Source organism: Pyricularia pennisetigena, assembly GCF_004337985.1.
Source record: "Pyricularia pennisetigena strain Br36 chromosome 7 map unlocalized Pyricularia_pennisetigena_Br36_Scf_8, whole genome shotgun sequence".
Lineage (NCBI taxonomy): Eukaryota > Fungi > Ascomycota > Sordariomycetes > Magnaporthales > Pyriculariaceae > Pyricularia > Pyricularia pennisetigena.
Genome location: NW_021940920.1, coordinates 470,812 through 485,269, shown reverse-complemented (window position 1 = coordinate 485,269; position 14,458 = coordinate 470,812). Strand labels below are relative to the sequence as shown.

Genomic DNA, 14,458 nt, shown 5'->3' with positions numbered 1-14,458 from the left:
CTACACAACATGCTACGTATCACCACGCCTCGTTGCCTGCCGAGACAGTGTGTATTTTCACTCAACATATTTTCAATAATCTTTGCAAGTCTACAATACTCCCAGATGCGGATGTTCCAGATGCCTTGTGGCCATTAAGCTTGTCACTCTGGTCTTTTTTTTTTTTTTTTCTTTTTTTACTCAGCTGCTGCATGGGGATCCTTCAGCGTGGTTCGGCACACCGCCCTTCTGCCCAGCCAGCAACATTTGACAACCCCACACCGATTGCATCCCCGGTAGACCCGTAGCAACCTCCCACGATTTTAGAATTGCTAGTCACAGGCGTACAAGCTGATTGGAATCACCAGCGGTCCTCTATGGGGTATCCGTATTTAGGGATACGAAGCCGGAGGCAGGGGAGCCTGCATATCATTCGCCCTATTTGTGCGTTTGTTCACATCGGTATCCTGTCGTGCACGAGAATGACCCAGCCTGCCTTCTCACAAGGTATACATGTGTTGCCCTGTCCTCGTGGGGCGCGCTCGGCAGTCTTTGTGGGCAGAAGAAAAAGGCTCCCAAAGAAAATTTACGCTCCTTCCTGTTCGTTGCCGTGTGATCTTCTTCCACTTGCTATGGTGGTCCAATGCTGAGATGAACTTCCAGAAAATAAATGAAAGAACCAACAAGGCGACCGGGTCGGTTCTGCCGTGTCACTTGCCAGCAGACAACCTTAATTAGACATCTACGAAAGGGCTGGCCGGTGCCCGAATGCTCATGTCCAGGTGGATATGCCTTTATTTGGAGAATACGGACCGGGCATCATTGCATCTGGGCTCTCTGCTAGGGCTCTCTTTCTACTGCCGGCAAGGTTCCGGAGCCAAGACTTAGTCTACATCTGATTGACGGCACAAGGTTCATGGAATATTCTGTAGCAATTCTGCCTCAGCTGAGAACTTGTGGCATTTCTACGTATATTTTTTCTGCAGTTCTTCATTGACCAGAACAGGCCAGGCGAGCAGTATCAGGCATCCATGGGGCGTCTTGTGAAGGCCCGGCTTTGAGTAGATACGTAATAAGGACGCTAGGAGCGCATAGTGACGCTCCAAGGTGCTCCCTTTGTGGCTTCGACTCACGATTCTACTCGTTAACGTTGGGCTCCACATCTCCGACCCCCCTAAAGTCCGGCCCCCTTGAAAAATGTAACGACGAAATACCCCTTTTATAAACCGATTTAAATGTAAACCTATCAACGCACAATAATACAATCATTGTCAGGCTCTCCCGGTTCGCTAACCTCTTCTCCATCGTTCAAATCCTCTAAACAGTCCCTATTATTTTCCTGTGCTTCATAAACGTTTTTTTTGCTGACCAAAAGCTCGTTGGGATCCGGAATTACCCTTTTCCTTTTGACCGGCCGTACCGCCTCCAATTTTGCTTTTAACAAACTGATTTTTTGCTGAGCTTCAGCCAATAAGATATCCTTGGTTTCGAAGCTTTTTTGGACTTTTGCAAACAAAAGCCGTGAAGTGGCGTTACTTTTTTCGGACCGGGAAATTTCCTGTAGTTGAAGTCGAATATCTCGGGTCGTTTTAGGGGTTTTCCAAATAAGTAAAGATTGGTCGTTAATTTTTTGGTTTGGGCTTTCCGGTGTTTTATCCCTTTGGAAGCCGTTATTTCTACCTTTTTCGACGTTGGCGTTGCTATTTTCTAATAAAAACGGGTTTAAAAGTGGTTTTGCCAAGTTCACCGGCCATAACCCCGTCGTACGCCAACCAGATTGAATGGTTTTTGCTATAAATGCTTTTGATCTGGCTTTTCGATAGCAAAGTAGAAAGTTTCGTTTCCCAACAACCGTTGAACAGCAAAACTGGTTTACAAATCCCAGGTGACGTCGATAAGCTTCCTTTAACGGCCCAAAAACCGATAAATCCAACGGTTGAAGAACGTGCGACGAATGAGGAGGTAAATATAAAAGCTGAATATTATTTTGGAGGCAAACAAGCATAAACTCGTCGCTGACGTGTGATCCGTGGCCGTCGAGAACTAATAAACGCTTTTCAGGAGTTAAAGGTTGGGTATTTGGAATAAACACCTTTTTTAACCATTCGATACCTGTTTCATTATTTGTCCACCCGTTTTCTGTTGCATGAAATTGCCAGGTATCGAAAGGACTTAAATCAGCTGGAAACCATTGTTGCTGTACGTTTTTCCCCTTAAATATAACGAGGGGAGGTATAACAGCCCCCGTAGCTGATACACATTCGATTATGCTCGTCCAACCCCGCGTTCCAGGCTCTTTTCGCTGTAATGGCCGGATTTTATTACGCCCTAACACCAGGCCATTAGATCCTTTGCCTTCCATTATACCTGTTTCGTCCATATTCCAACGGTTGGCCGGTTTTATAGTATCGATAACGGGATTTTTCAAATAGGACCACCAAGATTTAATTACCTCGGTTGTAGCCCCATTAACCCGGGCATTTTCTATTCGCCGGGGCCTTTGGGTTTTCAAAATTGGATATCGGGCTATAAAACGGCTAACCCAATGTTTCCCAAGGCTTTTTCTTTCTCCGGCGGCCTGAAGAATTCGTTCCGCAAAATAGCGTAGTTCTTGATGCGTTGGCGGAAGGCCTAACGCGGCCTGCGCAAGTACCCAATCTGCCAAATAGGTCTCCTGCTCCTGTGAAAGCCTTTGACAAAATCTTTTCGCTTGTTGAATTGACTGGGCCCCCTTTAAACGATCGTGAAGGGTACTCCGAGGAATACCCCATTTTTGCGAGGTTTTGTGAACTGATTTGCCATTTCTTATGTCAGAAATGGCAGCAAGAAGCTGATTTTCAGTGTACTGTTTCATTGGAAAGTTTGGAGCAAGAATCTTCAAAATGCAAGTTCTAAAGTGAAAAGTTCGTCTAGATATTTATAAAATAAAACAAAGGGTTGACGTGGCTGAGTAGATATTTTTAGGGGCCGGACTTTAGGGGGGTCGGAGATGTGGAGCCCAACGTTACTTTCAGCCTTGGACCAAGGAAATAGCATCAACCCTGACGCCACCGTCCACTGCATACGTACCCCGAGTCCCTCACACAGTGATTCTTGGTTCAAATCGCAAAACAAGGCAACCGCTTTTTTTATTTGTTAACCTATGATGATCAAATTTGGTGCCGCCGGGTGTCATGAGGACGCCCACTGATCTAACTTTGATCATCTGTCTACTGTCGATTTCTTTCATTTCCCGAAAGGATGACAGATTCAGAGACCGAGCTTGTAGCAAATCGATTGGCTCTGGCTGATAAACAACCACCTACATCATAACGTTGGGTGACCCCTGATGGCCACCTCCCCTAATGGACACCCTTTTTACACCAAAACTCCCCTTTTGGAAAACGTTATAATAAATCGAATAAAAATCGTATCGATACCATTTGAAAGTCTATAAAGGGATTTAATAATAGAACCCATGCCGAAAAGGATTTTTTGGATATATATAATATATGTTAAAAATTTGGCGGTTAAATCCGGTTTTAAATTTTTTTATACAAATTGTATAGTAACGAAAAACGGTAATAATTACCGCAATTTCCCGTTTTAAAAGCCAAAATTAAAAATATTATTATATTATATATATATAACTTTTATTAAGGTAGTTGCCCTGTTTTTCTACGATATATTTAACGTTTAACTAGCGGATATATATATATATATACATATATATATATATATATATATATATATATATATATATATACCATATAAATTTATAATGGCCATATAAATACTACGTATAACGTAGCAAAAGATAATAAATAAACAGTATTAAAATAAAAAATCGACTGGAAAAATAACAATTTAATAATGTTTGTAATTTTGGTTTTTAAAACGGAAAATTGCGGTAATTATTACCGTTTTTCGTTATTATATAATTTATATGGGAAAATCTAAAACCTGATTTAACCGCCAAACCTTTAACATATATTATACATATCCAAAAAATCCTTTTCGGCATGGGTTCTATTATTAAATCCCTTTGTAGACTTTCAAATGCTATCGATACGATTTTTATTCGATTTATTATAACGTTTTCCAAAAGGGGAGTTTTGGTGTAAAAAGGGTGTCCATTAGGGGGGGTGGGGGGTGGCCGTCAGGGGGTACCCAACGTTAATCCGTCCAAGCCAATACTTTCCACCAAAATTCAAAGGCAACGAATAAGTAAGCAGCGCTACTTCTAGGTCTCTCAAAAACACCTCACTTGTGACTCTAGCGCTTTCGCGGTTTATGCACAATACCCTTTTTGGAGCCGGAAGAGGGTAATCTGACAGTGACCCACGGGCGTTTTGTTGCTTGGGATTGGAGATTGCTTACACTGGCTGCGTTGATGCCCAAGGAAGCCCAGAGTAGAGGTTTGGCCTTTCAGCTTTGATGCCGTGTGGCCGCTTTGACAGACCGTCGGCTGCAACTGACGATGGCATTGACGTGGCTACAAGGCAAACCAACCATAAGCCGGCCTTGACATTTACAGCATGAAGCTGCCGTCGTGTTGGTGAGTTTGGTAGATGCGTTGGACGAGATCTCTCGGCTGCAATGCAGCAATCCCATCTCGGACCTTAGGACTGGCCACGCTTCACCGGCCCCGGGTCGTGGTCGTTGTGTAGACTAGTGAGACGGACCAGCCCCCTTTGAAAATTGGGCAGAATCTCCTTGAGTGTTTGAGATACTTCCAAAAAAAAAAAAGCCAAACCCGAAACCGGTGAGGGTTGAAAGCATGATTGGTCGGGTGTCAGTGTATCACCTGCAATGAATCCAATCTGGTTCACAGCCGTTATCAGCGAAGAATGTCGGTACGCGCGCACATAGCTAAAATTAACCAAGAAACGGCAATATGTGACACGACGATGCTGTGTAACGATGGAACGAACGCCAAGCCCCAGAACACCGGTGCCGAGTCTGTGTTACCTTCAACGGTCGGTAACCAAACGCTGTGATGATATGTAACAACATAGTGCTTGGTTTTGCTTTGATTTGATATCAGGCAGCTACTTTATCTGTAGTAATCGATATTTGTTCTCGGGCTGCTAGCCTGCTGGTTAAATGAAGGAGAAAAACTGCGAGTTACGCATCTCGTAGAGAAAAAAAAGGAAATTGTTAAGGAGAGACTTGTACTGTCAGTCCGAGTGACGGTGGCTGTTGTGCCCTCTATCAGCACCAACCCAAGTGTAAGGTGCAGAAACTTAGTATGGAGTAGAACAGAGATTATACTTCTTGAGAGTAGAGATATTTTACAAAGATAATGTCAATATAGGACAGCCAAACAACATATCAAAGGATTGCAACGAGCAAAGTTCTCTTGTTTGATTCTATTTCCTTCGCCTTGTAAAATCAAACCATTCCCGTTCCGCCGTCTTGTTGCAAATGCCTCCAAGCATGTTGATTCGTATAATTCAAAAGCACTGGATGCAAAGTGGCCGTAATCTGTGATACTTACCGCTACGTGATAAATTTAGCACTGGCAATTCCCTTCAAATCACATTTGCAACCCTAGAAAAGTACCTTGCTGCATATGGCTGAGTAACCCTGACTCTTGACTACCTGATCTACCATGAAGCGTGATACATGTCGGCAGTTCCTCGGCCCGTCTATTCACCTAGTAGATGCGCATATAGCTGTGACTGAGATGAAAAGAAGGCGTCTGCCGTCTGACGCGGTATGTAGCCTTGTACTTTCAAAACATACCATATCATAGGCACGAATGGCAGCACGACCTTGGCCCAGACTCCAGAGTGACGATGTGAATTGGACTTCTATGGTGGATATGCTCAAGCTCATCACAACCTGCATGGTTATGACTGAAATCTGCCTGGTTAAGGTGCAGATGCTCACGTAGATGCGCTACTGTAACGAATCCACCAGTGTGTGTGTGTGTGTGTGTGTGCAGATTGAAACAGAGGCAATCTTCACGTCTGATGTGATGGGGATGGGACGCCTTTCGAACCAGTAGGTCTTGTGGCAGGGTTTGGTGTGTAATGAATAAGATCAACAATAAGGCGTCATTAAGGCTTGATAATTCTGACACAAGGCATCCCCAAAGTTTCTTCATTAGCTGCTGCCTAGCGTTGAGGATCCCCCTTGGAACCAAGCGCGCGGCTAATGCTGATTAGGATACAGAGAACAAAATGTCACGAGTAGGAGGCTTTCACGTCACAAAAGGATCGCCTACCCAGGCATGCAGTCTTCCTAGTCTGGTACCGAAATCCCGTAAGACGAGCTAGGTATCCCAGCTTCACCAGCTCGTGTACCGTACCACTCGACTGAGACTTGTTCGTGAAAGCATAGGTTACCGGCCTCTTCCAACGTATAAATCCCAAAGCGTCACAGAAAGTACCTATCAGCTCTCCATTTGACCCTGGCACTCATGTTGGGGATACTGCTTGTTGCGCGCATGTGTGATTCGCTCTTATTACCAAACTATCTGCGCCCCCATTTTCCAGCCACTCGATTATAAATGGCACAACCAGAGAAAAAAAAAAAAAAAAGAAAAAAAAAAGGCAGCCAAAGACCGGGTTTGCTTCTTGGCGAAGGCGATGAGCAAAAGAACATGATCCATGCGTCACGCGCGTAATGGATTTACCAACATGTACGCGTGCAGGATACGAGGTGCGAAATAAAACAAACAAGCCAACGAGAGATAAAAGTCCGGAGGGCGTCGAATGCGTCAAGACACAGACGATCCCAGTGTTGCCTGCTAGCGGATGGCCCAGGCCTTATCTTATACCTTGGTAGTGGTCCCTCTTGGCTGGATGATTGGCTTCGGAGGTCGATTTCAGCCCCAAATAGATTTCTCGCCTGTTTTATTTTGCATACCAAATGTGCAAAATACAACAAACGAGTGGACTGCTTCAAGGGCTAACATAGCTTGGAACTGGGCGTTCCACAGTTTCTTATGAATCCACCCGGCAACCTGTAACTCCAAAAAAAAAAAAAAAAAAACCTTTCGGGCGTAAGGCGTAACAATGCCTCCAAGTGCTGAGCTGATCTGCCAAAATGAAATGGCTGTAAGCATCGGTGTTCGCATTCAGGCAAAGAATCAAGGCCTCCATATTTCCCGTTCGTTAGTCGTTGTGAGGTGATCCCGGTGGCGCATAATGCGACGACTCTTGCGTGATTTGGCAACGAGGGTCATTGCCACGGCCTCTGGCGCACCACTGTGTAGCTGTAAATTATCATAGTCTAATGGATAGCTGAACCGAGATATCTCAACCAACACGAGGGTTTTCCACCATCTCAGCTCCTCTGACGAGGTGAATCACTACCGAGACCAGATTAAGCAGTGGCAAAAGGCTTCGCGCGGATGAGATTTCGTGTGTTCATTGCCTAAGGAGTATGCCAGTCGGAGTCCCCGAAGTGGAAAGCAAAAAAAAATTCTCGTGGTCATAGTCGGCAGAAACGTGAATGCGCGTTAAAAGTACGCGCTGCAAGACAAAGTTGGAGGGAAATTTTGTTCAGTATCGCCACAAACCAGCCGCACAGCCCCCTCCAAAGCGGACCAGTGAGATAGATAGGTCTTACAAATCTTACCTTGGACAGTGGGGAAGGGCGCCAAAGCAAATTTTTTGCGCAATTGATCGATATGTGACCAAATGTTGGTATGTATGTATGTATGTGTTGGAAGCCTCAGCAACTCGATGTAGATGATATAGATTGGAAAATATCAAGTATCAAAAAAACGGGTGCTCCTTACATTGCGCAGATACAAAGTACCCAGGTACTTTATTGGGGGCTGAACTGCCTTGCCAGGCTTGAGTATGTACCTGCCAAGGATAGCTGTAGCCTGTAGGCAACCGAAAACCCACATGCTCATGCGAACGACGAGGCGGCAAGGGGGAGTAAGATCACCCCCTCCCCCTTGTAACGAACAGCTCGGGCTTTGGAAGTAAGTAGCTAATTACTACAGACAGGCACCTGCGACGACGAGACGAGATCGGAAATTATCTCACTACATCAGAAGTTGAGACGGTACACGAAATTTCAAATGCCATGTATCAGGGCTCGAAACGGCAGCCCGTATTGCCAAACCATAACTTAAATATTTCACCAGCATTGCAGAGAATGGCTTGTACCCACACACACATGGAGGCTGACGGGAGTGCACGAAATGTCGTATCTTTATTTTCTACTACTAACTCATACTGGCAAAGCACTGTAGCACCAAAATGTAAAGAAATATGGTTAAAGCTGCAGATGAAGCAGTTGGGACGAGGACAATCTCGAGAACAAAACAGTAGTTGGGGGAATTTGTCAAATAGGACTTAATTATGTTTTCATCTCTTTCAGTCAGAGACTCAGTAATTAGCATGTTTTGCAATGGGTCAGCACGCGAAGCGAACGGGCGAACCATTTGCGGATGCGGCTCTGCAAAAGAAGGCAACCTTCATTCCCCCCCGCGCGCCCCACTACTGCATGTAAAGCAAAGACGGAAACCTCTAACTCCACACCATCGAAGTAAGCAGAAAGAGGGGCGGCATCAGATCTTCAACATTGGTTCGCCTTCAGGGCATTTATGTATAGCCTAGACTGACACTTATATTCAAAACGCCGGCCATGACAACAATCACAATCCTGTTTGCGGCTATACTTCCCTTTCATCAGTCTCTAGGCGTCCATTGACGTGCTCCCCCGGTTTTATTTCGGAGCCTCACGTCGGTCAGCGAAATATGCCAAATAATAATGCTGGCGCAAACCCGCCTGTTGCGGACATTGGACAGAGGTTCACTCAGTATCTCCGAGCAAAAACCCAGACCTCGGAAAAGAAACAAGTCGACCCAGACCTGAGGAAGAATATGGTCGAAGTTCCCAGCAAGCCCGAGTAAGCAAGCAAACCAGCAAGCAAGCAAGCAAGCAAGCAAGCAAGCAGTCAAGCAACTCGCTTGCGTTTGCAGACCGCGCTTGACAACCGCTATCGGCCTTGTCCAGCCAAGCACTTCTATAAGACCTCGGCGCACCACGACTAACTAACACACTCCTTTCGTCATGCGCCGCAGAGCCTCAATTCAACAGGTTGGATCCCCTAAGCGGGGCGCTGAAGCATCGGAATCAAGAGACGCGTCTAGTCCAAACTTGGACCGCGACGACGACCTTGACGAGCGAAGACCCAAGAGGCACAAATCGCCCCCTTCGCGAGAACCAGCCTCGCCAACCACTGCGACGAACGCTTCGCCAAACCCCCGAGGTACCCCGTCCACTGCCCACGCGACGACGGCAACCGCGCCTCACAGGAGTAGAGCAAAAGGACCGGCTACGAATCCCAACTATGACTTTGAACCTGTGCCGCGGGCGCGCAAGTCACTTTGGCAGGATGGCAACCCGGGAATGACAAAACAACAGGCGGCGGTGGGCGCCCTCACCACCCATTCACGTGGAACCACAAACAATGCGCGTCTTGCGGTGTCGGGCCAGTCTCGTCGCGCTTCGGGCTCAAAGGGGGGTAGCGGAGTCAGCGACGCCACTGGCGAAGTTGACGAGGTCAACAAGTTGGTAAAGCAGCCAGAGACGCGTCCTATAGGCCAGGAGCAGCTCGTGGCCGAGGTAAAAGGCATATACGCAGGGTAAGTCTCGGCCCGGCGTGGACCAGAGCACAAGATTCGGGCGGCTGCCCACTTGCCTGCCGAAAGGCTGGCGTGTGACAAAAGCCTGTTGCCTGCGCTTGCCGAGTTGGTCATCTGGACGGAGGCTGGCAGATCAATGTCGTACTAATCTGCTACGATCTAGTCTCGTTATGGTCGAGAACAAATGCATAGAGGTCGACAATGCACAGAACTCGCTCAACAACGACTCGGCTTCCCCCCAGCTAAACACGGACCAGTGGCAAGCTCTTATTGCCTTGCATCGGACGTTGCTACACGAGCACCACGATTTTTTCCTCGCCTCACAGCATCCTTCGGCAAGCCCAGCGCTGCGACGGCTTGCCGCCAAATATGCAATGCCGGCGCGCATGTGGCGACACGGCATCCATAGTTTGTAAGACTGCCTGGGAGTTCTACCACGTTTTTTTTTTTTTTTTTTTAAAGAGGCAGGCTGAACTAACCCCATTTGTGTTACTTGAAGTTTGGAGCTGCTGAGGCATCGTTTGCCACATTCATTGGAGTATATGCTCACCTTCATCTACTCCTCGTATTCAATGATGGCACTTTTGTATGAAACCGTGCCAGCTTTTGAATATACTTGGATAGAATGCTTGGGTGACCTTTCACGGTATAGGTAAGTGCATCTCCCCCTTTTTTTTCTTCTTTTTTGTGATCTGTCCCCTTGAGAAATCATCCGGTTAATTGCCACTGCGCATATTAGAATGGCTATCGAAGACGACGACGTTCGCGACAGGGAGGTCTGGACCGCCGTTTCTCGACACTGGTACTCACAAGCTAGCGACAAGGCGCCCACTACCGGACGCCTGTACCACCATCTAGCAATCTTAGCGAGACCTAATGTTGTTGCACAGCTTTTTTACTACGCCAAGAGCTTGTGCGTACCCATTCCCTTCAACAGCGCCAGGGACTCAATTCTCACCCTTTTCGAACCCATTATGGCTGGCACACACGGTAAGCTGCACGCCGTCGATCGTGCGTTGGTAAGATGTCACGGGACTTTCTTTACCGGCAAAAGCACCGAAGACCTCGAAGAGGCGCGCAATGAATTTCTTTCCAACCTCGACCTGGCCGTGGCCAAGGGAGCACGCCGCTGGTTGGAGTCGGGATATCAAATCGCCGTAACAAATCTTTGTGCCCTTTTTGACTATGGCTTGGCTACCAACGTTCTTATGAGGGCACTTGAGGCCTCGACAAAAGCGGCTCCCATGCCCAAAATAGTAGTCGCGGATGAGCCGACTTCGGCCGAATCCCAAACCGCTTCAGGGACGCAGAAATCTTCTAGCACTGATAATGAATCTGCTCCAGTTACCAGTACGGAAGCTAAAGAGGACGTGGTCGACCTTTCCAAACGCTTTAAAGAAGTTCTCCAGTTTGTGGAAAGCACAGATACGATTGTTCTTTCGCGGCTGGGGGATTTGAACATACTTTCTTACCTCAACGTTAGGCTCATGTTTCTGCATCAGATGGCTATTTTGAAGGGGCCTGGTGGTGCCGAGGCCGAAACGCCAGCGATGTCGCATCTCGAAACTTTTTTCCCTTGGCATCTGCTCAGTTTGTGCTTAAACTCTTTTGCAGCGGGCCTTGAAACTCCCGCAAAATACGAAACGAGCGAGTTCCCTCGCACGGCCGAGAGGAGGCCGCTTCCCGAGGACTGGGCAATGCGCGGGCTTGTGTGGGCGGAAACGGCCTTCCCGCAGGATCACTTTAACGTCAATGAGAATATGGAGGAAGACGAGAGGACTTTTGAGACGCCGTCGATGGGAGAGCAGCGTCGTGAAAGGTGTCTGTGGCTAGCGTACCAAATCGCCCAGATTGGGACGTCGGGAGACGGCGACAAGGGCAAGGAGGGCCGTTGGATCACGTACGATGCCGACACAAAGAAGTTTCGTCCGGCCGCCAAGTACGTGTCAGATGTTGAAATACGTCCTCCTGTCGCCAAGACCACGTTCCTGGACGACGAGGACGTCCTCCCGGAATCGGAGCTCGCTAGCATCAGCTCAGGGCCAGAGAGTACACTTGGAGCATTGTCAGCGCAAGAGCAAAAAAACGAAAAGCCAACCATCATTCAGTCTGCCGACAAGGTTCATAATAGCAATAGTTAGCAATTAGAGTTTATTCAATTCTTATTCAAAGACAAGGGGGATTTCATTTTTTTTTTATATGCCCGGGCAACCGCGGCAACATGGTGAATGGTCTCGAGGGTTTTTGTATCTGTTACGTGAGGTAAGTTTCGAGCGTTTGATTATGAAGTTATGAACCCCTAAATGTTTGATGACTGGTTCGATCCGAAATACCACGCGCGATGTCTTTTTTCTTCTTTTTTTTTCAATTGCTGGTTTCCAATCACAATATCCAAGTCCTGGATCGGGTCGACCCCAGAGGCCAAGGCGAATACGTAGCATACTCACAGAATGTCCTAGATTTACGTATTATATAGCAATTGTCTTCATGAATCAAATCATCCATCCTAAACATGATATCGCCCCCATGACAGTCGTCTGCGTGACTTAAGAGTAGTAGTAAACTGAGAAGGTCAATTTGGCATAATAGCGAGCATCGGTAACCCACTAAGTCTTTTTACGGCAAATATCCTCGATGGCCGTATCCAGGTTTGATTATATTTGCTTCCGCAAGTAGTTTTGCTGTGTATAAACCTCCGTCTTGACCATGAACGCCGAAAAAAAAAAAAAAACATTTACATTGGCCCTTTTCCATGTATAAATTAGGCCCTGAATGAACGTACGGCAAGGATCGCCTTGAGTGCTTGACTTTATACAGCTAAGAATGAAGTCTCTATTATTAGACAAGGTTGTATACAAAGCAAGAATTGAAAGCTTTGGTTGCAGAATAATTCCGAGTGTGTCGACTTTGTCCGGCCTACTTGCACGCATCTACTCAGGGGTCCAGACTCACGACAGAGCTCTCATCTTGATTACGAACGAAAAGGCCACACCCGCACCGGCGTCCGCGGGGTGCAGACGGGTAACGTGGTACCGCCAAAAAAAACGGATACTGCGGCCGGAAGAGCTGCTGGGAACAGGGTAAGCGGTCCAACTAGATCTGTAAAACTTTCATAAACGAAAGGGAGCTAAATGACAAGACAAAAAGGACTTGGTGATGCGAGATGAGATGTCAGCCGGGGCTGTGGCATAGCTTGGAAGTTCAGCCGAGCTAACGCGCGTCACTTTGAACAGATGAGGAGAACGTGTGTATATATTATACAAGATCTGTTCAGAATTTACGCCACAACGGGCTTTGTATTGCGGCTCTTTTAGCCCTGCCTAAACGCGTTGTCGCGTGACAATTCCTACTCAGCAGCGGACATAAGCATTTCTTATGTCTCGCAAGAATGCCAAGTGCTTCGCATTACTCCAGAAGACCCTGCGCCTGCTGCAATATTTATATAATTTCACAGTCAGCAGCCCCATATTGCCTGCATCAAGGCATCGACGCTAGAATCACACATAGTTTCTAGACTAAACTAGTGCAGCTGGCTGTGCCACCCCCCAGCATGAGAACTGATGTCGTCAGATGAGCGGGCATTTACCGAAATCTAACCATCGTAAATGTGCCTAATTTGCCCACATTCTCTCCTCTGTTGCTTACTCAGGTGATAATGTCTTTTCGGCCCCCAAGCCACATTTATAGGTGAGCTTGGAGGCTTCAAGCCTTCAACACATGAACTGCAGGGAGCTCACATTGGCTGTTTTTTTTTTCTTTTTTTTTTTTTTTTTTATAACTTTCATTCAGCAGCCTTACCTGAACGCCAATGATCAGCATGCAGATACTGTTTCTTAATTGCATATTCAAGGTTGTGCAGAAATCAACCATGGGTCGTAGGGCGGTTTCGAGCGTCGAACATCTGAGTGAGGGATGCACCAGATAGGCCATGTGACTGCCCAAGGTACATATGCAATGTACTTACTGAGAAGCCAAGGCAACATGCACACAGTCCCTTGAGTAAGGCTGAAGAACCATATTTTATCCGCTTCGGAGATCGGACATATTATGGGACTCGATCGTCTGTGGCCTATTTCTATTGTTTCCGTTGTGGGGTAGGGAACTTGTGCAAACCTTGGAATCTGATTCGTAAAAATACGAAGTAAGCTGCAGACCGTCCAGCCCTGCGCTTTCGCCGCTGCAAGCGAACCGGAATATAAACAGCCCCTGCTGGTTGCCTTAAAATCATTCTCGAGCGGTACCAGAACCTTGGGGAACCGAAATGACGAGATATGTTATTTAGATAGGGCCGGGTGTCCACCAATAATAAGCGAGCCGTTGGTGCAACGGTCGGTAGAATGGTCAGTGAATTATTGGCATTGAATGGCTCGACATAGCTAACGGCTCCCCAATATACGTGCCTTGTGGTGGCCTTCCTAGATTCGACGGAGGATTCGGTGATGTCAGCTCAAGATGGATGGGTTCCAAGTGTCGGTATTCCAGGTGAAGGCGAGGTTGTGAAGGGAAAAAAAAGGCTGTTCGCCTTTTTTTTGACGCAGAATAGCATGAAACGACCTAGCATACTCGAGGCAACCTGTGTCTCTGTCTCGGTTCGGCTCAAGGCTGATGTCTCGAAGATTACGGCGGTGTCGGTCGCATAAAGAATCGAGACTGAGCCGTGGAAAAAGTACGCGTTTGCGGCTGAGATGTCTTGTCAACAAGAAACTATCGAAATCTGCAGCAGTCTTGAAAAATTTTAACCAAGTAAAAAACATCGCAGCTCTCTGCGAGCATTTCGAGGGCTCGGTGGCATCGTGCTGTTCCAGGCTGGGGAGTGTTGAATGTCAAGGTAACAAGGAGGGTATCAAAGACATCCCACCAAAAAAAAGGCATATCATTCTCCT

General features: G+C 46.9%; 1 protein-coding gene across 1 annotated transcript; it reads left to right on the top strand.

The window, feature by feature from the left end:
- Positions 1-8,684: 8,684 nt before the first annotated feature.
- Positions 8,685-11,716, top strand: PpBr36_09267 (uncharacterized protein; the record flags this gene model as incomplete). Its single annotated transcript, XM_029896388.1, has 5 exons — positions 8,685-8,836; positions 9,459-9,575; positions 9,739-9,987; positions 10,075-10,227; positions 10,315-11,716. The coding sequence occupies 5 exons, from the start codon at positions 8,685-8,687 to the stop codon at positions 11,714-11,716; spliced, it is 2,073 nt and encodes a 690-aa protein (XP_029744766.1).
- Positions 11,717-14,458: the final 2,742 nt, after the last annotated feature.